This window comes from Taudactylus pleione, unplaced genomic scaffold (genome assembly GCF_031769625.1).
Source record: "Taudactylus pleione unplaced genomic scaffold, aTauple2 ptg000093l, whole genome shotgun sequence".
In the NCBI taxonomy this organism is placed as follows: domain Eukaryota; kingdom Metazoa; phylum Chordata; class Amphibia; order Anura; family Myobatrachidae; genus Taudactylus; species Taudactylus pleione.
The window spans coordinates 7,316,159-7,341,398 of NW_028284495.1; the positions used below are offsets into that span (position 1 = coordinate 7,316,159).

General features: G+C 41.9%; 1 protein-coding gene across 2 annotated transcripts in view; it reads right to left on the bottom strand.

Moving 5' to 3' along the window:
- Positions 1-25,240, bottom strand: part of SNTG1 (syntrophin gamma 1) — a 709,317-nt gene that overhangs the window by 100,640 nt on the left and 583,437 nt on the right. For both annotated transcript variants that reach the window (XM_088469763.1, XM_088469762.1), the window contains exons 11-13: positions 21,150-21,252; positions 19,581-19,663; positions 3,859-3,989 (exon numbers count right to left, since the gene is read on the bottom strand). In XM_088469763.1, the coding sequence (XP_088325889.1) occupies positions 3,859-3,989; positions 19,581-19,663; positions 21,150-21,252 (317 nt within the window). The remainder of the gene's footprint in view (positions 1-3,858; positions 3,990-19,580; positions 19,664-21,149; positions 21,253-25,240) is intronic.

A 25,240-nucleotide genomic window follows, 5' to 3' on the forward strand; every position in this document is an offset into this window, starting at 1 on the left:
GCCCCCCCCAGTAGCAGGCCCCTCAGTAGTATGGCCCCCCCAGTAGCAGACCCCCCCAGTAGTATAGCCCCCCCAGTAGCAGGCCCCTCTGTAGTATGGCCCCCCCAGTAGTATAGCCCCGCCCAGTAGCAGACCCCCCCCAGTAGTGCAGACCCCCCCAGTAGTATAGCCCCCCCCCAGTAGCAGGCCCCTCTGTAGTATGGCCCCCCAATAGTGCAGATCCCCCCCAGTAGTATGGCCCCCCCAGTAGCAGACCCCCCCCAGTAGTATAGCCCCCCCCAGTAGCAGGCCCCTCTGTAGTATGGCCCCCCCAGTAGTATTGCCCCCCCCAGTAGCAGACCCCCCCCAGTAGTGCAGACCCCCCCCCAGTAGTATAGCCCCCCCCAGTAGCAGGCCCCTCTGTAGTATGGCCCCCCAAGTAGTATAGCCCCCCCCAGTAGCAGACCCCCCCCCCAGTAGCGCCCCCGGACCTTTGACAAGTAAAAAAATAAAAAAAATAAAACTTACCTGATTCCCCGCTCCCGCGCCATCCGCTCTGTCACACACTGAGGAGGGAGCCGGAAGACGGAGCTCATGTGTGAGCTCCAGCCGGCTCCCTCCGTGCAGCAGCCAATGAGAGTCTGTGTGACTCTCATTGGCTGCTGTAACAAACACACAGCTGCCGCTGGCGGCTGTGTGTCTGTGTCTGTGTAGGGCAGAGCGCTCTGCCCTACACGCGAGGAGACCTGATGTCGGATTCTCTAGTGAGAATCCGACATCAGGCGGCCGCCGTTCGGCCCCGAACGGGGATCCGAGTCAGGCGGTGAACACCCGAACAGGGTTCGGGTGGACTCGGATCCCCAATGTTCGGAGCGGTTCGGATTCCACAGAATCCGAACCGCTCATCTCTATGTTTAATGCAAACAAACTTAACATGCATAGCAAAACATTGTGAGACATTTGTTTCTACCTACATGTACTATGATCAGAAGTTTTGCAAATAAGTTTTTCAAGTGCTTTTTGTACTTTGCAGCTTTAAACCTTTTTTTCCTTCACTTTTGCCGCAGTCACTCCCTACAGCCCTTCTTGACGCTTCAGGTTCCGTGCGGCGAGCATCTTTTTTGTTTGAATGTGCATCTTAGTCACACAAATTAAAGAATTGTATGGGACAAAACCGCTTAACGAGACTGCACTGATTAATTTGATAGGTGACACATCTGTGTGCGAATGAGTCTGTACATGAAGAGTTACGATGCAGCGGTCAAAGCTTTTATTCACGCCAAATTCTTTTGTGCTTCATCTTCAACTTTGTACATATTTAAAACTATTTTCTATGTTGTTAAAGTCACAGCCGCCATCTCTGGTACGGACTGAGTGGTGCCTGTGGTGCAAAGAAGATGCAAATTTAAAGTCGCTACACTACACAGCTCGGCGCGGCTTTCGTGCGCTGGCCGTCTTGTGCCACATAGTGTACTAAGGCTTGGTGTATGAGGACACATCTATAATAAGATTCTGGTGTTCATTACAGCATGATAGTCACTTTACAGAGCTTGGATGCCAAGACTAGGGAGGGTATCTTGTTGTATTTACAATAATAGGACAGTTACCCCCACTGCTATTCCTCCTGCAATGGAGCAATCAGTGCCTCCTTATACTATCACTCTACTCTACTCATACTGCGTATGTGCAACCATCAGGCTGAGCATGTGCAAGTGTTTGAACCACAAAGAAATGTGATATTATAGTGTATAGGACATAATGACTAACACAGTTCTGAAAAGCTTAACAATTTTCGCAGTCCCCATAGAACATTAAGGAGAGTCCTTTTGTAAGCAAAACCGAGGGACCATAGCAAATGTCTGATAACTTTGATGGTACCCTCATAATAATAATAAATTGCTGGCATACTTAAGTAATGCAGTTACCCCCTAAAAATGACCATTTCATATAATTCGTTTATTAGTATATTTTATATTTAGATCAGCAGCATTCAATACAATCCATTGCCCAGCTCTCTTGTGGTTTGATTCAGAGATACACACAGTGTCGATGCCACATGGAGTTGGGTACAAGACGCCAGAGCTTGGGATCCCAGCGGTCAGAGCCCCAAAACCGGCATTTCTACTAGGTCACAATCCTGACAGATGGAGGTAAAAATACTTCCTTTCCTGACCCCTAACCCTAACCCTCCCTCCCCGCAGCCTAAACCTAACCGTCCCCCGATTGTCTAAACCAAACCTCCCTCCTCCATAGCCGAAATCTAACCCTCCCCCCTATTGCCTAACCCTAACCCTCCCCCAGTGCCTAACCCCAAACCACCCCCTAACCCAAATATTTACTGTCGAGATGCCAGTGGTTGGTATGCTAGCGCTGGGACTTTGACTGTTGTCGGATTTCTGGCACTGGCATTTTGAGTGCCAGCATCCCATCCACCGAGATAATAACTACATCCCGCCACATGCAGGTGGCAAATGTTTTCCATCTGTGCATCACCGGGAGCCGCAGAATGAATTTGGACGCAGAAAGAGTGGATTTTGGTAGGCGTTCTGGATGGTAACAGGGAGGCGGCTAGCTAGATGTGTCTAAAGACGCAGTTCCACTGATACAGTTGGCCATGTTCAGACAAATAATCTGCACCTCCATAGGGATGGCACACTGTTTGATGGTGCGACTGATGCGTCCTATTGTGCATCTTACTACACACAGCAGCGGATTAATGATGCAGCCAGTGGCAGGGGCGTTTCTAGAGAGGAGGGGTCTGTGTGCAGTCTCTGACACAGGCCCCCTCCTCTCCATCCAATGGCTGGCAGCGCACTGAGCAGTGCACGGCCAGCGCCGCACTTATAGACTCTGGTCACTAGAGAGTGCTCAGAGTCTATAGCGCATGTACAGGTCACCAGAAAAATGGCCACGGCAGCCATTTTCCCGCTGTTTTTACAGGCGGAGACACCGGAGCCGATGTGGGACTCCGGAGAGGTAAGTTTTATGGGTGCACCTGTTATAAATACGCCCCTGGCCATAGGGCATCTCAGTAGGAAGACAATTGAATGCAGCCTTAGCATAAGATGCAGTTGTGCTGCGGAAAAAGGGGGCAATCATGACTGCAATAGCACACACCTCTGAATCAGGCTTTTTCTATGGAAGGGCAGATCAGACCAAAGGTGTAACTAGTACTTTTCTAGGAAAAAGCTACTGGTACTCAGAAAAAGGATACAGATACTCAACTAAAGTTACATGTTGATGCAAAATTTATAGTAGGTACAATACTCTGGATAAGTCTTCTATTATGGTGTTCGTTTCTGATATTATTTCACTGATTTCTTCCTGTTTCTGGAACTATTTTTGAGAATAAACAATAATAATAATGCCAGTACTGTGTATAGTACCATTAAGCACCATCAGAATAAAAAAAACACTGGATGTAACAAAAGCCATTGAGCACCAGACAGCACTTTTCCCCTGTTTCAGGGGAAAAATATTTCTTAAAGTACAAACTTAAAATGAATTCATAACAAAATGTGTCCAGGCAGTTAAATGATTTATTAAATAATGATAATAGAATAATTGTATATGTAATTCAGACTAATGTGCAGATTCTTACTAATGCAGATACTGATATCATGGTGATATTGCGTATAGGCTCACATCACAATTTTGCTATGTGGTCCGATCTTTTCTAGTTATGCTCGTGGAATAGACACATACTTTGATTTCTAAACATATCCAAGCAGAATATATATTTTCTAGAACACCTTTAAAAATTCCTTCTGTAACCATTTTAACATACTACATCACTCACTGTTTCAGAAATCATTTTAACCTACTACATCACACACTTTTATTTAAGCCAAGTTCAAGAATGTAATATAGCGTTTTTACCTGCTGGAATCTGTTCCTGTTATATGCTGTGATAATCTGGAATGAAGCAGTGGAATTAATCGGAGATCACACCACCGTTTTTCCCATCTGAGGCCAGGTGATGCTGGCCATGAAGAACATGATAACGTGTCCTATGAGATAAATGCAAAAAAAGGAATCATTGTGCTATATAGATAATATTAATTTGGTTATTGAGCTGCCACTTTAGATCAAATTGTGGAGTAATTTATTATTTACAGTAGTATCAAAATGAAAGTGTAAGCAATGCATTATAAGAGTCTAGTCCATAGTAGTCAAATTGATAGTTGTGGGCTACATACTGAATGCTGTGGCCAGCGGCGTCACACTGGGGATGCAGGCAGCACCTGGGTGTCACCCGCTGAGGGGTGACATCAAAGTACTGACTCCTCATACCCCTTTCAGACATCTCGAGATTCCCAGGAATTTGGCCTGCCTCAGCCAAATTCCCGGGTAGCCGCGTCTATCTGAAAGGTACCTACCTGGGAACACATTCCCGGGTAGCCGCGTCTTCAATTGTCCAGGGTTATTCCCGGGGCTTAAGTTCAGGGAAATTACCCTGCTTCTGTCTGAATGGTGCTATCAGGGAATTTACTACTCCTGGGCAGCACCAAGCAGCTTTTACATGGAGTTGACAGAGTAGAGCGTCCTATAGGATGCTCAGCGCTGCTGCTTTGAGTTGGCAGTGCAGAGCATCCTATTGGATGCTCAATGCTGCTGCTCGCCACCCCCAGCACCAGCCGGCTGTGTACAGGGAACCCCAGGTGGACAGTTTTTAAACAAATAACATTAACATTGATTTTTACTATATCGGGCATTGATATATCAGACTATCGATGCTTGGAACATCCTGACCATCGTGACTTGATTTCACCAGCAGCTGCTCAGAGGAGCAGCTGCTAGATAGACACTGGGGGGTGGTTAATTTACATTTTCGTGGCAACTGTTCCTCTCTGTAGCCACCAGGTGGGGGGATCAATCATCAGTAATCGGCAGCAAGGCAGACACTGCAAACGGGGCAGGGATGCAGAGGGGCCAGGAGGTACTTCTGCTGTTGGCAGCTACCGGAAGATTATCGTCCAGCAGCAGCCCACTGTGCGTTTCTGACAGGTCACTTTGTTTGCAACCATGTCAGTTAATGCACAGCCTGATGCAATCGCAAATGATGCAACCACGCCAGGAAAGTGGTTAAGAAAGATATTGGAGAGTTAATATTTTTGAACTATAATAAAATAGCTAGAGGCTAATTGTGCGTCTTGAGGTATTATGGAACTGTGAAGATCTGCTAGTGGTGCCCCCTAAGAGTTGCACTGACAAAGAGTCAATGGAAGGAAAAATGGATTCCATCATTAGCAGAAGCATCTGGGACACTGTAGGTCACTGGATTCATCATCACAGGAGTTGTCATAGGTCACCTCTTGAATGGACTGGGAGCCATGGCTGGTGATTGGTGCTGTATTCCGACATTTCAGAGCTTGCATTTCAAAAGATTTAAGCTCATCCATTATGAAGCCATGGCGGTGGGCCGGTTGGCACTTGATAGTGGCCTTTTAAATTTTCCACTACTGGCAAGCCAAACACAGCTTACTGTGTCACCCATGACACTGCTTCGCACCCGCTTATATCAGCTGGTGCAAAAAAAGTATTTGGTCTTGCAGTGGAGAGAGAATAAGCAGCAGATTTTTGAGAAGAGGTGAAATTATCAATACTGAAGATTACAGAGAGAAGACTGGAGTAGTTGTGGAATTCATGGGAGAAAATTGCTGCCTGTCCAGTTGAGCAGCTGATCCTATCAGCAAAGCTAGTAATAGTAGTAGAAGGGAAAAGAGCTGAATGCACCGCTGCCTCACCTGCATGGAACAGGTAAGTAAATCACCTTTTTAATGTTAGGCATTAACAGGCCACTAGAGAAATCCTCTTAGAGGCTGGCTTACCAAATCTGCCTCTAAAATGCACTTGTCACCCAATTGTGGACACTTGTCTATTTTTCCATTTGGTGGGGGTAGTCACTAGACCTTCTTCCTTCTCCAATGTGATAGTAGGTCACATGGCGGCTATTTGGTAAAGGCGCTAGGCATTCACCAAGCCCTCACCAGTGAGTAACAAGCCACAAATAGGGCACTAGAAAAATGCCCTTATCATACATATATGCTCCTCTTTGACAGCTATGAATCTCTAGTAGAAAAATCACCAACCATGAGCCACCAATGCAGTTTTTTTGCAGTAGTCTCCTGGCCTTGACTTGAGCATGTAAGCTGTCATAGTCATGGCATTTCTTCCTCATGTTCATACCCACACTATCCTTGTTTTCAGTTCTCCATGCCTCCTAGTCCTCTTCAGAGGCTCTGGTTAATAGTGCTAGCCCCTTATTGCGTACAATTTCATTGAGTGCTAAACTGCCATCAATTCCACACTATCCCATGTATGTCTGGATATAGTGAGTCTCCTAATTGTCACCCCATCCATATTCTAACTAGTTTGTTGGTTTCTTGCTTTGTGTTGTTCCATTGTTACAGCATGTCAGATTAGTACATTTGATACATCAGTTTGTACTTTTACTTGTATATTTCCTTATGGTGCTGCAGAAATTGTGTGGTGCCTTAAATATAAATAATGATACTACTACTACTACTACTACTACTACTACTACAACTACTACTACTACTAATAATAATAATAATAATAATAAGGGACCAGATTATGTTTCCAGCTAGCATCACTATGTTTGCTTGATACTCGGTAGGTCAGTACAGTGTTTCCATCTTCCCTGGCCATCACATGTTGTTCTCCACCATGGCCAGAACAAACTGGCACAAGTGCTATGCTGTCACTTTCATCTTATTTGCAGTGGAGTGTGTGTAGGTCATCACCCCTCTGTTTTGTCTTTCAGGTGTGCAGTTCCTGTTCACCATTGGGAGACACATGAGAGTTTGGTTCTTTTTCCAGGTCACAGCAAAGGATAAGGGCTTGTATAGCATACTGACATCTGTAATACCATAACATACTGAAGAGAAACAGATGGCCTACATTTACTAGATGCTTCTTTACTCAAACAGATGTTTTCTCATACACATAGCCTCATACACCATGCGGTACAGGACGCCTGGCGTGAATGAGCCATCAGGTCCCATATAACTCTATTTTCATCGAGTGTCTTTTTTTGCAATGTGATGTGACTAAGACGCACCAGGAGACTGCACTGATTAAGTTGATATTACACTTGTATTTCTATGTGTAACTGAGGTCCTGATTCAGAGAGGCACGCTAACCCAATGGTTAGCACACATCTCCGATGTTTGGGAGTTTGCGCATGTTCAAAACGGGTCCTGCGATCTTGCACACAGTTACTCAAAGCCTCTGCCTGATTGACAGGCAGAACATTTGGGGGGCGGTGCCGCCCCCATTTTCTGGGAGTGCTGAGGCCACGGCCTGCATCCATGGATGCAGACTTACTGGCTTTGCAAGCAGCAGGCCAGTCTGCGTAAGCTGAGGCCTAATCAGCTGGCCGATGCCAGGGAACATCACGACACAGCTGCTTATGGGCAGCTGCGCAAAACCATCCCTCTCTGAATCAGGCCCTGAGTCTGTAAACAAAGCACAACAGAACTTAAAAAGCTGCGCCTGCTGCATCGTAGCATTTCTTGTACAGATTCAGACTCAGGGCGGTATTCCATTAGTTTCGCGTCTGCGATAAAGTTCTGCCTGCCGGACTTTTCGCCTACATCAAGTCTTTTGGACGTGGAAACTTATCGTGCGCATCCCTGCTATTCGCCGTATTCAATTCCAAAAGACGAACAGCGACCCACGAAGTCACACAAGTGAAAAGTGGTATCAGATTCGTGGAAATCAGCCTGAACCTCCCAAAAAGATGCAGAAACATTGGGGATCAATGTAGTAGTGCCCAAATAGTCCTAATAAAACTGTTTGAGTACTTAAGTTGGTTCAACAGCCTCTAATTAGCGTCTTTGCACAAGTGGTGAAGAATGGCATAAAGCAGAATTTTTTGAGAAAATAAGTAGTCCTGGCAAATTTGGGGTACCTGAAAATGGGTGCGAACATATTTTAATGTCTATAAAGTGAAGTTTTAATAAAAGTGAAATTCCTCCGTCATAAAGGCACCTGCAATCCCAAAAACACTTTGCCCCTTCTTAGAGAACCCCAGAACCTTATTTTGCTAGTTTTTGAAGTTGTCCCCCCCTCTCTTTGTGCTTTTTCACCCCCAAAATGAAAGTAATTTTTGGGGGTGTTCTTAAGTTTTTTTCTGGAATTTTTTGACACAGTTGTCCTTTGGGGGGCTGTCCCAAGAGTTCTGAGTAGTTTCCCCACCTTTGCACCCCAAAAAAAATGTTGCACTTCTTTTCTCCTGCTATTCAGAGGCAAATCTTTTTCACCTATTACATTGCATTGACTTTACGCGTACGCGAAAAGCAGGTGTAATTGAATACAGAGATAAGTTTCCACCATGCGAAAAGACGCAATCAGCAAAACTTTTTGTGGATCTTGGCTTTTCATGTCTAATTGAATACGGCCCTCAGTCACACACACATATACAAATGTCACATATCCACATAATCGGTGCAGTCTCCTGGTGCATCTTAGTCACACACTGTAGCATTGCAAGTAAGAATAATTTTCATGCAAAAAAATGCTCAGCGCAAGCTGAGTCACGTGGGACCTGGCGTGCTGAGAGCGTTTGTTTGGCATGACAGGTGTGATATGTATTACCTCTGAGCGCATGGCCGGCGGTTCAATTCCCGACAGCAGCTGCCAGACAAAGGAGGAAATCCCGATCATCCTAAATGTAAGTATTTACTAACCTAACCTAACCCCCCTAACCCTAATCCTCCTTTGGGGTGCCTAACCTTAACCTCCCCCCTGTGCCTAACCCTAACCCTGCCCTCTGAGTGCCTAAACCTAACCCCCCCTTCCCCCGGGGGGTGCCTAACCCTAACCTCCCCCCGTGGGTGTCTAACCCTAACCCTCCCTCCCTCCCCCTAGCCTAACCCTATCCTCCCGGGAGGGTGCCTAACCCTAAGTCCCCCCGGAAGCCCTAAACCTAACCCTCCCCCCCTGTCCACTGCGGCACCCGGCATCCGCTCGATCGGGATGCTGAGCGCCGGTCTCCCAACGTCGGGCAAATGACAGATGTAGACGCCTGTCATCGTCCCTAGTTAGGATAAAGCAGTCAGGAAGCTGGCGGTTGGCATTTAGACCGTCGGGTTGCAGACTACATGCTGGCATGACTGCAGCAATAGTTTATACAGATACTTCAGTATGCAACTTCAACATCTTTGCAATCAACTCTGAATCAAGTGCTATTTATTTCCTTTTACTTGAGTGCAGCCCACTTTCTTTTTGTTACTTTGAATATTTCATGACTCTTGATCAAATGGGTCAAAAGTAATTTGGTCTACAGGTTGATCAGAGTTGGACAGAACTCCTGTAATATATTTTTACCAACTGTATGAATCTTTTAAGAATTAAACATTTTTTTAATTAATTCTGCATGAAATAAAATGTGTTTTTACTAAATAGAAATTATAATCTAAATGAAAACACCTCATTTATCAAAGTTGTCACTAGTAAATTAATTGGCTGATTATTGGTCACTCCAGAAAATGACTATGAACAGTCTAGGGGCTACTTTAATTTGACATTGCCTAAATGTCTCTATAATAGATTCACATCAGCTGCAAATAGTTTAGTTATAGCTCGAACTAAAACATATCAGAAAACATAGAAAGGCATTTTAGCTACAGTTAATGGCAATGCTGAATAAAAACACAGTATGTTCAACATGTAATCTAATGAGGATGTCTTGTGATGCCTTTTTCTCTTTTTCGAGATCTCAGTAACTTTGCAATTTGGTGCAATGTCTTCCTAAATTATTCATATTCTCTTGCCAGTGGTTTTTGTGTCTCACATAATTAGATCAGTGTAAAAATAAACCAGAGCTTAAAAGCTCCATAAACTCTTAACTGAGGATCATGGGAGTTGTAGTTTAAGAGCAGATGGCATGTTACAAACTGCTCGGTATAAATATATTCAAAATTCCTCTTGGCTGCTTGTATTATGACATAACCTAAAATATTTTGCAAAGCCGAACTATGCATATTGCAGAAATTTTAATAATTTAAGTTTTAACTTCACATCCAAGTAATAAAAAAGTGTTGAGCCACACTTATAACAATTGTATACAACATAATTCACTTAAATGGAAATAATTTTATCCCCTGAATGTAAAACTAAAGATGTATAATAAAAACTTTGTGAATGATATGATGAGGATTACAAAATGTTACTATTATATGCAGAGATAGTGAAATATATATGTGTGGTTGTTCATGTTCTACAAGTTATAGGGACACTAATATGAGGATAAACCCCTGTATATAATACAGCCATCAATGGCAAACGGAAGTGAAAATGCAGACTTGGAGAATTACACAGAAATGCTATTGTTAGTAAGGGCCCCCACTGTAGAAACGCTCTATCCAGCAGACTCACATTAGCCCTTAAGCTGCATACACACAAAACAATTTTGTAAATGAATGATTTTAGTAAACAATTTTCGTTATTTTTTTCAAAGGAAAATCGTTTACTAAAATCGTTCATTTACTAAATGTAATGAACGATTTTTTGAACTACAAAGATTTTTGCATATTCCCTTAATGAAAATCGTTGAGTTGGTCAGTCTGGCTGAATTACAAACTACAAACGTGAACGCGCATGAGCGATAATCGTTCATCGTTTTAACTTAGAAAGTGAACGATTTTTCCAATGATTGAATGATAAACGATATCGTTAACGATAATCGTTCAAAAACCGTTGTGTGTGTATGCACCTTTATAATTAGAGATGTGCGCTGACACCTGTGTTTTGTTTTTGGTTGTGGATTATTTTTTAAAAATTATGAAATTTTTTTTAAAAACAGCTAAAATCACATAATTTTTGCAATCCAAAACCCTAAATTCGGATTTAAAATTCAAATTCTGAACCACTGAAAGAACAGAAACACGACCTGGAATTATTGAAATCTCTTTAGGAGATTAGAACTGCGACTCAGATCTATCTGGATTCATGAAATTTGTGTGGATTCGGATTTCTGGAGAACTGAACTGCACATATCTACTTATAAAACAGGGCAACTATTCCATACTTGCCAGCTGTCTAGGGAGCAGGGTAGGTTCCTGCATTTCAGCACCATGCTTACGTGCTCCATTTTTGCCTGGAACTTTTTGTGCAGTATCAGGAAATTTTGGAGGTACTACAAGCATTTCTTTGATTAGAGAGACACTCGTAACTGCAAGACCACGTGATAACCAGAAAGTGCACATCACTCCTTGACCTGACAAGAGTTAAAGTAAGGGAAATGGTCCACAATCCCAGTGTGCATTGTTTCTGGTATTTCTACTTGTCACAGACTGATGGGTGGAGGTTGAGGTCCCCTTTGGGAAATTATGACTGCTGTGACACCTGTTACTATGGCATTGATTAGGAACACTTATAGCACATCATAACCTCTGTGGTGAGATCACCCCCTTCTGCCCCAGTTTATGTATTATTATGTGTATTTATTTGCTTTTGTGTCTTTATCTATGTGTACAGTATGTATTGCATATACCTGTATATACTGTAATGTATTATTAAATATCCCACTTATATCTCTGACTTCATCTTTGCCCACACTCCTGCCCACGTGCTCCACTCTTTCTCTGACTGCCACATCTACTCTCCTGTGGTCAATTCCTTTCATGCCCTCCTTTAAGACTTCTCCTGATCTTCCACCCTCTTCTAGAAATCATTCCCATGCCATGTAAGACTCATTATTAAATGTTCATTCAAAAAATACCTTTTCAAAAAAGCCAAACATCCCTTGTAAAGGGATGTGTTCCATGTCTCGGCGGTCAGGATGCCGACGCTTAAATTACCGTTCCGAATCCCGGATTCTGGACCCAATGTGTGTGTGTTTGTGTATACAAACTTCATCTACTACAATGTATGGGAATGTTTTCATTATTTTTGCATTATTAATTAATGTCCATTAAAATCAATCTATTTTGATATTTATTTTGTATCTCTCTATTTACCTGGTATAAGGAATGATTCAGCAAGGCTAGAACTTGGACAAACTGGTGTACAGTAAATTACAGGCTTAGTATACAAATAGCAGAAAAACATGTTTTTTAGTTGAATCACATCAGTTGAGTATCTATGATTCAACAAGGATCGCTATTGCGATAGCGTACACAGATGGCCAATTGTTGCGTACTGCGCATGTGTGAGTTAGAAAATTTATTGCTTTGCAATCACTCATGCAGATAGAAAGCCATCGCAGAGTGAGTGACGTTAGGTCAGCGTTTGGGGGTGGTGACAGTGGAGAGGTCGGAGAAACGCAGGGGTGCAGAAATTAGCTACTGCAATGGCATATGCAGTACTCACTGTGTACGACGAGGTTAGCAAGTTCTGAGTAAGGTCTAAGCTGTTGTAATTGTGTGTGAGGGGTCGATGTTACTCGTCGTTCCCAATGTATACTCAGCACTGCAAGGTTTTACGGATGTGAGATAGCGGTAATGGGCGTCGCTATGCGGGCTGTGTGACGGCTTTGCAATAGCATTCATTCGCATATTTTCTGCGTGTGAAATCGCAGCTGCGATCGCAATAGTGATCCTTAATGAAGCAGGCCCAATATTAGTAATACCTAGATATCTAATATATTCTGTTTTCCTTATAATATGATTCCAGTACCTATAATGTACCATCTACTCACCAGTTTGTTATTATAAACAGTCTGACAGAAAGAGTTTTAACTGTATGGAAAATTCTCCCTTTGGTAGGAAACACTTTTAGCCTTAGGTGTCCTGAAGCATTTTGAAACAACTGATCCTCATGCTACAGGGTGTACTAGACAAGCACTCTCACCCAATCTCTGTAAAATTCACATCAGTTATTTCCCTTTACCTTGCTTCGCTGCACATTATTGTCAACAGCATACAAAGAGATGTAATTTCTGCTCCAAACGAGTTATACAAAAGTATTCTGCTTTAAAAGCTTACACAATACGCAGACATCACGCTGATGACACCTTTTGAGCATATTCTAGGTGCTTAGAAATTCCATAGAACTAATGGCATTATTATTTTTCTGAATCTATAAATAAATCAATGCTAAAACAGGGAGGATGTTTTAAGCAAAAAACAAAACCCCAATCGAGTACAGTTTTTGACGTTTTAATGTTCAAAGTTATGTCACACTAATTTCCTAACTGATTATTTATACATCCACAGCACAGTAACATTTTGTAGGATTAAGTTCAGTGTGACAGAGCTGGATTCAGATCTCATGAGACCCTAGGTAATTTACTTGTTTGCACCACTCATTGGGGGTCATTCAGACCCGGTCGTTAGCGCCGATGCACTAGGAGCGGGTCGATGGCCCCCCACAGAGCATGCGCACAACGGCGCCGGCGTGCGCATGCGTGAGACCCGCTACGACCGACAGCACCGGTCATAGCGGGTTTCGATCCAAAGGGGGCAAGCTGTCGATGTTGATTGACAGCTCGCCCTGTTTGGAAGGCGGGCCGGAGGGGTGGCAGCCCAAACGGAGGCATTCCCATGGGTACGCCTACCGTTTGGGGGAGGCCCCACTGACATCACTAGTGATGTCAGTGGAGAGCTTCCGGCTCAGACAGAGCCAGAAGCTCTCCGGGGCTTACGACAAGGGAGACCCTACCCTAGGGTCTCGTCGTAAGCCCCGATGGTCGCGATGGTCTCTGACCATCGCGACCATCACCGGAGCGGTCATTAGAGCTGTGGGTGTTAACCCATAGCCTAACGACCGCAACAGAGGCGGGCGGTCAGGATGCAAGTGGCTGCCCAGTTTCTGAGCGACCGCTTGCATCCTCCGACCACCTCTGAATGAGGCCCATTGTACTTCAGATATAACGTACACAGGCCACAGTAATGCAGGTGGAGGAAGTGATAATCAATCGCATATATCCAGCTGGTGTAACAGATGTATAGATGAAGCATGGAGTAATGGAAGCAGACATGTGTCCGGTGTGAGGTATGTGACAGTCAGAGATCAACAGGAAATGATAATCTGAACTCTCAGCAAGAAGGTGCAAGGTACAGCATTACAGAGCAGGATCTACAGTAGATCCCATTTGGCCCTAGACAAGTTATCTGTTTGTACTTCTCTTCCTCTTATATATTGTAGTGATACAGTATGTGTGTCCTGGCGTAGTCATGCAGATGATGGGAATGATAATCTTTGGCATTTACCCAGCAGGTGAGGGGATGGAGAGAATAGTGTTATGGTAAATGTAGGAATTCTGACAGGTGACGCCCAGAGGGTGTGAGTAATGGAAGTAGTCATGTAGTAGGTGTGAGGTATGTGGAACACAGGGATAGATGGAAAAGAGAAGCTCGGGAACCCAATAAAGGTGCAAGGTTTACTGTGACAGAGCTAGATTGAGATCTCATGTGGCCCTAGGCAAGTAACTTGATTTGAATGATCATGTATACAAAACTAAATGACTAAAGCAGCAACAGTAAACTGAAATATGAATAAAACAAGTAGTGGGTTCTCACATAAAAAGTAGTGTGCACAAACCAGCCATTGTCTGGGCAAGCTACTTTACTGTATGTCATTTTTGGAATGTTTATTTACTAGTGAAATAGACCTGGCATATGCTAGACCACACCTGCCACACTACTGCCCGTTATTCTTACTCTCTGCTGGTGCTTTTCTTCTTCTGCCATGTCCCATCTCTGTTTCTGCAGTGGGAGCCATTTGGGCACTGGTCCCGGCACCTGCTGCACAGGACTGAGATGGGACAGGTCATCATCAATTATTCTATAGATGTCATCAATTGGCAGCCAATTGTCTATATACTTCAGTTGTTATGATACACTGTTACTAACTCTAAAAATACAATATATAATAAATTATTGTGAAACTATTAAAGGGTATCTCAAACCTGACAAGATTTGTTCCAAAGTTAGCACTTGACAAACACAAATAAGTTTTCTATCATTTTAAATATGCTTTGGCCTGTTCCTTTGCAATCTGTAGGTTTAACACCCTGAGCTATTCAATTATTAGATCATTACCCAGCAAGGAAAGCCCATGGTTTACGTGATTTACTTAGAGATTTGAATTAAATGCCCGGAGTCTATGGGTTACCCACGAGATAATCCCAAGAGGGTGCATTTAACGTGGATGTTTCCTCACAGCTCCTGAGGCTGGAAGGAAAGTGCACCCTCTGGGGCTTATCACACAGCTGAGTGGCAGAAATCGAATGGCTCCTGGCAGAGCTGCAGCTGCATGGCTAATTGAATATGTCCCAATGAAGTTTTAGTTTATATAGGACAAATTCGCACTTACAAATTACTGTAGATCTATTTTCTATTTCAGAAGTAAATATTTACTATGCATAGGAATACATATACAGACAGCACGCACAAAAAATGATGCATGGTATTGTATGTCTATGGGAGAAAAATCACTGCTATATGTTAAGAGAATCAAAATACTTGTTTCATAATGTTACCATGGCAATAGAAAATACTATACAGGCAAGGCTAAGTAGCTTACCTGCTACAAACATTCCCTAGTCAAGGATGTTTATTGCTTACTGACAAAAGCAACAACAATATTTTAGACATTCGTGTTGACATGACTAAAGACCATAGGGATAAGACAAAAGGTGTACATTTTTTAAGTCATGTTCTGTTGTGAAAGTCATTTTATGAATGTTTAATAATATTTTCTTTTCTAAGTTCAATTAAATTATTTAAAAAAAGAACACAATAATACAATCATTTTAATTACATTTGTTTTTCAATATTTAAACCTCAATGAATTTTAATGTACATATGCTAAAAATATCCATAGCACAGGTTTCTCTGTATCAGTATATTGGACATAAATTTGCAATTTCATCAAATTAACAGACTTAAAACCTGTCAACTAGTGCTGGGAATATCATTTAGAAAACAAGATCATCAAAATAATTATGTTTCTTATTGTGAACCACTGAAAGGCCTCTCTACTCCTCTTATACTCTATTGCTTAGCGATGCATACAGTAAGGTTAATTGGTTAATCACATACTATTAAGTTAAAAATGTTTGCATCATCTCACTGTTGCCGTATGACCTTCTGTCTAGTTTGCATGTGCTAATTCAATGTACAGGTTTGATGTAATAAATAATCGCTATATTATTGCAAAAAAAAAGACCTGAATTTTTTATTGCAACATTATATTACACTTTGACATGTTATTGTTACTGTCACAAAGAGGGAGAAAAAATATATAAATCAGCTATAAACTCACAGGAGAAAACCTAGTTTTGGAATACTGACTATGGAGTTGTTAGTATAACAGATTCTATGAATAAATCATTAGTAGATGGCTAATCATAATTAATATGATAATATAACGCAATTCTAAATGGAAACATTATTTTGCTGTAATACAGCTCGCACTTGTATAAAGACGCTCCTTTGCCACTCGCAACACACGGAATCTCCGGCAGTTGTAGGATTAATCGGGAACATCGAGAGCCATCGGAGCTGCTCGCAGCGCTTGTGGTAGTCTTTTCCCACCACAACATTGCGAGCAGTTCAGGCTAAGATACAACCCAGTCACGTGTGTAATGATGCTACTTTGCTAATTATGCACACCCATTCAACGCCGTTCTGATAGTCGGGCACGCCTGCGTTCGCACAACCACACCCCTGTTTACAAGCACCTTCCCCTGTTACCCCCCACAAAAGGCACTATCTGTCACTCAAAATAGCGGCCCGACTGCGGGCTATGGGCGAGCACTTTCCCATCGCAATGACTCATACGCATGCACAGATTGCGAAAAATCACTCAATGTGAGCGAGCACAGCATAGCGTCCAGGTCTGAATCAGGCCCTGTGTCCATTTAACAAAGGGAATAATGAACATTAGTGGAAGATTTTAAATACTAAATAAAGGTGCTGGTATTTTTACACTAAATCCATTTTTTGCTTAGTTTAAATTGTATTTATTTTAAATATAAAATAAATATCCAGATATGGGGATAAAGATTCTCATAAAATATTATAAATTAAATTATAAATATGTATAAATCTATTGTTTACTACCATTGATATAAACAGTCTATCCAATATGCTTTGAAAATGATTAAACAGGGTTCTGCATAATCAATAAATGTACTTGATACGGGTTTGCTATAAAATGTCAACATTCAGAATGTTGACATTAATGTCATCAATATAATGTTGGCATGTCAGGATGTCAACATGTTCTGAACTGCGACATTTGATGTGTCGACATTCACAAAGTCAACACTGATATATTGTCAACCTGTTCAATGCGTCGACTATATGAATGGTGACAGTCAGAATGTTGACACTCCTACATATTTTAGCCTAACTGTAACCCTAACTGCAGCCTAACTGTAACTGTAACTGCAGCCAACCCTAACTGCAGCCTAACCATAACTGTAACTGCAGCCTAACCATAACTGTAGCTGCAGCCTAACCCTAACTGCATCCTAACCATAACTATAACTGCAGCCTAACTCTAACTGCATCCTAACCATAACTGTAACTGCAGCCTAACACTAACTGCATCCTAACCATAACTGTAACCACAGCCTAACCCTAACTGCATCCTAACCATAACTGTAACTGCAGCCTAACACTAACTGCATCCTAACCATAACTGTAACCACAGCCTAACCCTAACTGCATCCTAACCATAACTATAACTGCAGCCTAACACTAACTGCAGCCTAACCATAACTGTAGCTGCAGCCTAACCCTAACTGCATCCTAACCATAACTATAACTGCAGCCTAACCCTAACTGTAACTGCAGCCTAACCCTAACTGCAGCCTAACCATAACTGTAACTGCAGCCTAACCCTAACTGTAACTGCAGCCTAACCCTAACTGCAGCCTAAGCATAACTCTAACTGCAGCCTAACCCTAATTGCAGTCTAACCCTGACCATCATTGCTACTTAACCAGTGGCGGCTCCAGAGGTGTGGCTGCAGCGCAGTCCAAAATTTAAATAAGGGAGCCATACCAACTGTCAACCCAAATGCTGGCAAACATCCCCATCCAGGACACACTGGCAGTTGGTGTGGATCCCCTATTTGAATTCTGGGCTGTGAATTATGTATATATATTTACTAACAACCCACCCCGGTACCGCAAGGGAGCAATTTCATCTCACACACAACCCCCTGCACCTTATAACAACCTATGCCATGTCGCCACAGTCCCCTGTATCTCACCACAGCCCCCAGCATCTCACAACAGCCTCATGCTCCTTACTACTACCCTATGCATCTCACAACAGCCTTCTGCTTCTCACTTCTACCCCCTGTATTTCACCACAGCCCCCAGCATCTTACAACAGCCTCATGCTTCTTACTACTATCCCCTGTATTTAACCACAGCATCCTATATTTCACCACAGCCCCTTGCATCTCACCACAGGCCCCTGCTTTTCACTCCTGCTTCTTACCACAGCCCCCTGCATCTCAAAACAGCCTTCTGCTTCTCACTTCTGCCCCCTGTATTTCACCACAGCATCCTATATTTCACCACAGCCCCTTGCATCTCACCACAGGCCCCTGCTTTTCACTCCTGCTTCTTATCACAGCCCCCTGAATCTCACCACGGGCCTCTGCATTACCATTGGTTGTACCATCGCAATTTGACACCCCCCTGATTCTTAATCCTGCCCCCTGCATCTAACCAGTGTCACCACAACTCCCCTTGCTACTGCCCTGCAGTTGACTGAGGCCCTGCCACTGGGATTTGCTGGGAAGGGCAAGAGCATCATGGATGAGAGATTTGTATTGCATAATCAGAAGCATGTCCCTGGGGCATCTGTGCATATTTCTGCAGCCTCCATGTACACCCCTCCCCAGCTGTGGAACACGGCAATGAACAATGTCCTCTTTGCACAATGGACAATGTATTTCCTGATCTTCCTGTTGAGCTTCCTAACCATGGTGCCCCTGTCCAAGAACAGTGCTGACTTCCATGAAAGGTGCCTCCTGTTCACAGAGGGCGTTTGGCTGAGTGGGAACATTACACTGGAGAGGGAACACTTCACGGTGGAGGAGTGGTGGCCGGAGTGCGCCTGCAGGTTCAGAGTAGGTATGGACATCCGAATATGGTAGTTGCTATCCATTGATGTTGTTGTTCCGATGGTAGTGTTTTTACTATTTGATGGTAGCAGTCCCATGTTTGCCACCACCAAAAGTAAATCATTTGATAGTGTTCCGATGGCTGTTTGTTTTTATTAAATTCCTGATAGCTATACCTCCACTGACTCCTTCCTGGCTACTGTATCTGCATCAGGGCATCTTCATGGATTTGTTGGAGGCTGTCTCTCATTCTGTGTCTGCCTGAGACATGACTTTACTCAGTCCCTGACTCCTTCCCCTCTCTAAACTGCTGCTACGCAACATGCCACATTGCTAGCTCTGATTGGCTCAGTTTCAGATAGTCACTTGCTATTTCAGCACAATGGCCAGCTCCTATACAGATATATGCATATTAACTGAAAAATATACCTAGTAGATAGAATGTTATATGTACTGTAAGAAAACCTTCCAATTTTATCAATGTATTGCCTCAGAAATAAATCATCTCATAAATTTTAGGAATAAAAAATTAAAAAGCATACCGTGTTGTTGGGATGATAGTTTAAATGTAAACCACTGTCACACAAGGGAGATGATGTACCACTGCTTTGGTCACTAGGTGCACCTATTAAAAAATATATTATTATTATTATTATTATTATTATTATTATTATTAATATCATCCTTTATACATACGACATCATGACATCTCTCCCATCACCCACTGTGGGAACCGGAAGGCAGAGCTCATGATTGAGCTCCAGCCTGGCTCCCTCCATGGATGCAGCAACCAGCGAGAGTCTGTCTGACTCTCATTGGCTGCTAAAACAAATACATCGCCGCCAGGTGGTGTGTTTGTAACTGTGTAGTGCGGACTGCACTCACTGCGGTCCTCACTTCACTTACTGAAACAGATGGTGCTACGCCACTGATTGGCAAGCAGGGGGGGTTTCTGGGTACTCAGAAACCCCCCCTGCGTGCGTATATGATGCCCATATGTTTGCCCATAGTCTGTTCTCTGCTGGCAAAACATATACACTATACACCAAAATAAGATTTAGTGCAGGCTTTGTTGATCCATATTGCCATACAGTCAAAGCATTTAGATATCAGTTAAACAGTATCGCTTTTCAGACACTGTCCAGCTGTCCCACCTGTGGGCCACAGTGTTCCACTGGTAGTCGGGAGGTTGGGTGGGACACAGTCATGCCTGCTAGAGCAGAGCAGTGGCAATGAATGGATGCATCCATTTAGTCCCTGTAGAGAGGCTGGGAGACGCCCAGCAGCTACCGAAGTGCTGGGCTCGTCCCCAGCATGACAAAAAATGGGGACATGTCAAACTGTCACCCTTTATAATAACACACAACAGGGCATGTGGCACATCCTGCTTCAGAATTTCTAATAGAAAGAAGGTATGATATGGCAAATGTTTCACATTTGAATGCATACTGTTTGAAAATCCTATCTTTAAAAAAAAAAAGCAATAGGATGGATGTATATGTTTTACATATTTTATTTTAAAACAAATGATGATGGTTTAGTAAGCAAGGATGATTTTATCGAATAAAAAAAGTGCACTTTGCATTTGCGTTTTCACTCTATCTATGCACTGTACTAAGAAATCAGGATCCCCATATTTTTTGTGACATAACTCACTTTCTAAACATCTTCTGTGATGGATTTTGAACTTAAACAGAGAAAATAGCATGTGCTGTATGTGACCACATGACTACAGTACTGTAGCTGATACTTCAGGTAAGTACTGTAACTGGTTTATCACATTACTATGTTTCTTCACTAATGTAGGTAATTTTCTCTAATTTTTATTGCTTTACCTGCTACTGAACGTCTCTCTGAACATTCTCCAGCATCGTCTTTATGAATTCTCTGTCTTATCTTTCTTGTGTGCATTATTTTCTTCTGGAATATACTGACTCACCTCATATAATCCACTCTCTGCACATGTCAATTGCTTGGTGTCTATGACAAATGTGCTGCATTTTTGCACATCATTTAGCAACATGGAAGCTACATTTACACTTGCAGAAAGGTTGCAAATTATTTACATCATGCCCTAAATGGGTGTCAAACATGGAGTTAAATGAACTTACAAGCACAATCTTCGTTCAATGGTAATTTAAGGAAAGCTGGTGCCCTTTTTAGGAATGAAACAGTTAATGTAACCTCCTCTCCGGCGTTTCTTAAAACTTGAACCTATGGTAAAAAGAATAGTAAAGTATAATAATAATAAAAATAATAATAATAACAACAACAATAATAATAATAACAATAATAATAATAATAATAATAATTAATGTAAAAAAAGATATCAGTATACAGATTTAGCAGTTTTTAACCGATTTGGATCTCAAATTAGATTGTTTTCCCACTTTCACATTGAAGTGAAGGCAATAGTGGCATCTGTACTGTGATATTTCACAGAATGTGCCCTCAATCAATATATCAAATCATCACATTATGTGCCTAAATCTGTCTGACACAGTCGCGGCCGTCTTTTGCCACAGTGGCTTAATGCTAATGCCGCTACAAAGCTTTTAACTGATGTACATCCGTGCATCCGATTGTGCAAGGACTGATACACCCACTCGCAGCATCTACAGGTGCTGCATTACTGTCTGGTGTGTCTTTAGATGCACCAACGGTCGTACTATCGCAATTTGCACCAGCCTATGGTAGGTGCAGTTTCTCCATCTGAGTATGGGCAATTTTATTAGCTGGTGTGTTTCTATACACTTTTATGGAGTTTACAACATAAAATACTATTGAAATACATTTTTTTTACTTTTTTTGTAATAACTTAAAAAATACAAAATGTCATGAAAATTGACATTTACTATTTACATGTAACCTACATTATTACTGCATTGTCTGTTAAAATCAGGATAACGGGTTCAATCTAAAACTCACTGTAAATTTAGTAATGACCATTTGGAATAATAGAAGACCTCTATAAAAATATGGACTAAATTGAATTGTATTGTAAGGGTCATTATAGGGAAATGAAAACCCAGTTGATTTCATGCAAAGAAACATTTTGAAATGCACATAAATGTGTCACAAAAACTACAACAAATGAGTCTTTACCGCTTTTTGCCATGTTTTTTATGTATGTATTGTTGCAATACTATTCTACAGTAATGCTCAGGATTTATAGTCTTATTGTTTTTATGTGAGTCTAGATTATATTTGAATGAGCAACAGTTGAATTTCCATAACACAATATTATTCTGCCAAATGGAGCAGCATTGGCCTCACTGTGCGGTTATGCATTATTTGCTATATTAGGAAATGCATCACTATTTACTTGGACTTGCCCTAAGGTTGACTGGAAATGTGTGCATGGGAAGTGAGCTTATGTTACTTTATTATGAGTTCTTGTACAAATATTTTAAAGGAAAGTTTTACTGTAACCACATCTAAACTATAGCAGCTGCTTATTAAATTAAAATGCACTAGGCACGCTTATGTGCCTATTTACTGTAAGTGGAAAAGCCATTTCTCTGGTGAAAATGGGAGTTGATGACAGAGATATGGATTTGTCCAATGTAATAAATTCCCCTAGCCAGTGATAGATAAGACAGCCATGACTCAACAGATGGCAACAGCAGAGGTCTTGCAATTACCAGAAGGTATTGCAGTCTACAGATGATCTGGGTATCACTCAGCTTCCCAGAAATGTTATTGCAAAGATACAAGATTTTCTATGGCTGCTTAATGTTGATAAGAAATTCTAGGAAATCACAACTCTAATAGAAAATAGGTCATACATGTAAAAATATATTTACACATTCCTTTCTGCCACTAAATCCTTATGACAAAGAGTATATTTCACCAGTAATCAGCATTTATTTTGTTTGTCACACATATGAGCTGCACACAGAAGACTCTTACCAGCATCCAGTGCACATTGACAGTATCCTGACTAGCCAACTTATCTTACTGTTTCCTTCATAAGCTTTCCATTAAAGAGGAAACTTTATACAGTCAACTGTCCTTAATATCCACTGGGAATTTTGGCCATCATTCCATGATCTCTATCAAACAGAAAGTGATAAGTGAACGCCAACTGTCTGTGTGTGATAAAGCAAGAGCAGGCAGACTGCATTCCCAGTAAGCCATATTGTGGCTGGTATCGATGTAGGCTCTCTGCCCTTTCTAGATCCTAAACAGCTAATCAGCAATCCCTTAAACTAGATTATAAATCATGGAGGAAGAGTCAATATTGCTACAAACTTAGTAATGGGTACTTTCTATTTACCAAAATATTTATTTTTTTCTTCATCCCTGCCAATTGCAACAAAAATTTGCTTTTCACTACAGTTTAACAATATTTTATCTTTGTGGCAGCTGGGTGATACTTGCCAAAAATCTAGAGCTACAGTATGAGTTATAATTCTGGAGTTACCCGTTGGTGTAAATTCTACTGCTATTACAAAACCTTGAAATAATAATGACAAAAGCTTTATATGTAAAGACATGTAATGAAATATATTATATATGCCTTCTTCCAAAAAATATTATTTATTCTTTAGGTGACACTGCAAAACCCTTTGTCATTTCTAATAGACCTACACTGACATGGGATGTAGTCAATATACTGACAGCCTTAAAGCTATCTGACTAAATCCCGATTACCCAAATCTCGATTTGGGACTAAAGAAAGGCGTCTAAATTCTGATGCCTATCTTTAGCCTGATGACAGAATCCAGATAGACTGCTTCCTGAATGAAGGTAAGCCGGCTATTGTCAGCTCCCGGAGGGTTAGGTTTAGGCACTCCCGGGGGGGACTTAGGGTTAGGCGCCCCCGGGGAGGGTTAGGGTTAGGCTGCGGAGAGGGAGGATTAGTGTTAGGCACCAATGGGGGAAGGTTAAGGTTAGGCAACCACCCCGGAAGGGTTAGGTTTAGGGTGAGTGAAGGGGAAGTTAGGTTTAGCCACCCCCCCAGGAGTTTTAGGTTTAGGCACCAACAAGGGAGGATTAGAGTTAGGGGGAGGAAGAAGAGTAGGGTTAACTTTCTTACCTAAGCCATCGGGATTCTTCATGTTCAGGCTTCCAGCATCAGAATTTCACATGGTGGCTCTTCAGCTGCCGGGATTTCATACCCAACCCGGCCAAGTATCTCCTTGGCGCTTGATAAATAAGTAACAAATCCTTTACTATATAGGTGCCAAGAGAAAAGTGCTGGGCTTTCATCCAGGGCTTCTTCTCCTTAGGGAGAAGAGACCCCTTTTTTTGGGGGGTGCCCACTTCTCTAGGTTTTCCAGCCCTGATCTGAGTCACCAGCCTGATTGGTTCAGCCTAGTGCTGGTTAGTGAAAAATATGGGGATCCACACCATTTCGCTCCTATTTTTCACTTCCAGCCTGGGCTTAATCAATTTAATTTTTTTTTACTAGATTTCCATTTTTTTTAAACATTTTTATTTCAACATATTAACCTGCACAGATCCTATTGATCTGTGCAGTGCTTCCTTCAAACTCGCCAGTCAGAGGCAGATAATTTTTTTCGATGGGTTTGTGGGAGTTTTGCATTGGCATAATGGTGAGTTTGAAACTCGCCGCTTAGTAAATCCAGTGTTTCTATTCCAGTAATAGAAAAAACATTGATGGCCATTCAATGTTCATTGCAATCATAAAGTGTGTATTCTTGGTGGGTTTCTCATTGGTTTGGACATTAGTAAATCTACAGTTCGCAAAACCTCTGGAAAAGGGTCAGAATTGCAAAACTGTTGTTTAGTATGCCCTTGAATAACAGGGCTTGAATAAGATCCATCTGGATTACGGCAATCTCCTTCTATCTGTTCTTCTGGCTATACCCTCTTAAATCCATCTTCGATGTTGCTGCTCATCTAATCTTTCTTTTTCATACTGTAGATCTGGGTCGTCCCTCTCCACTCCTTCAACTACTTCACTATTTACAATTTCCCTTTAATGTACAAATATACACATTTGATTAATACAAACAAGCACACATGTAATTGTTAAAATGACAGCTGAAAGGACACTCAGTAATCCAAAAAAGAATATATAACTACATTTAAATATGCAGAGAGAAATTTGAATTTCAAAATAGAAATACATGTAGAAATGGCAGGCTTAATGATAATTTATGAAAGTGCAAATAGTAAGCCATTACTGGTATAATGGGGTTTGATACGGGATGCCGATGCTTGGGATCTCAGC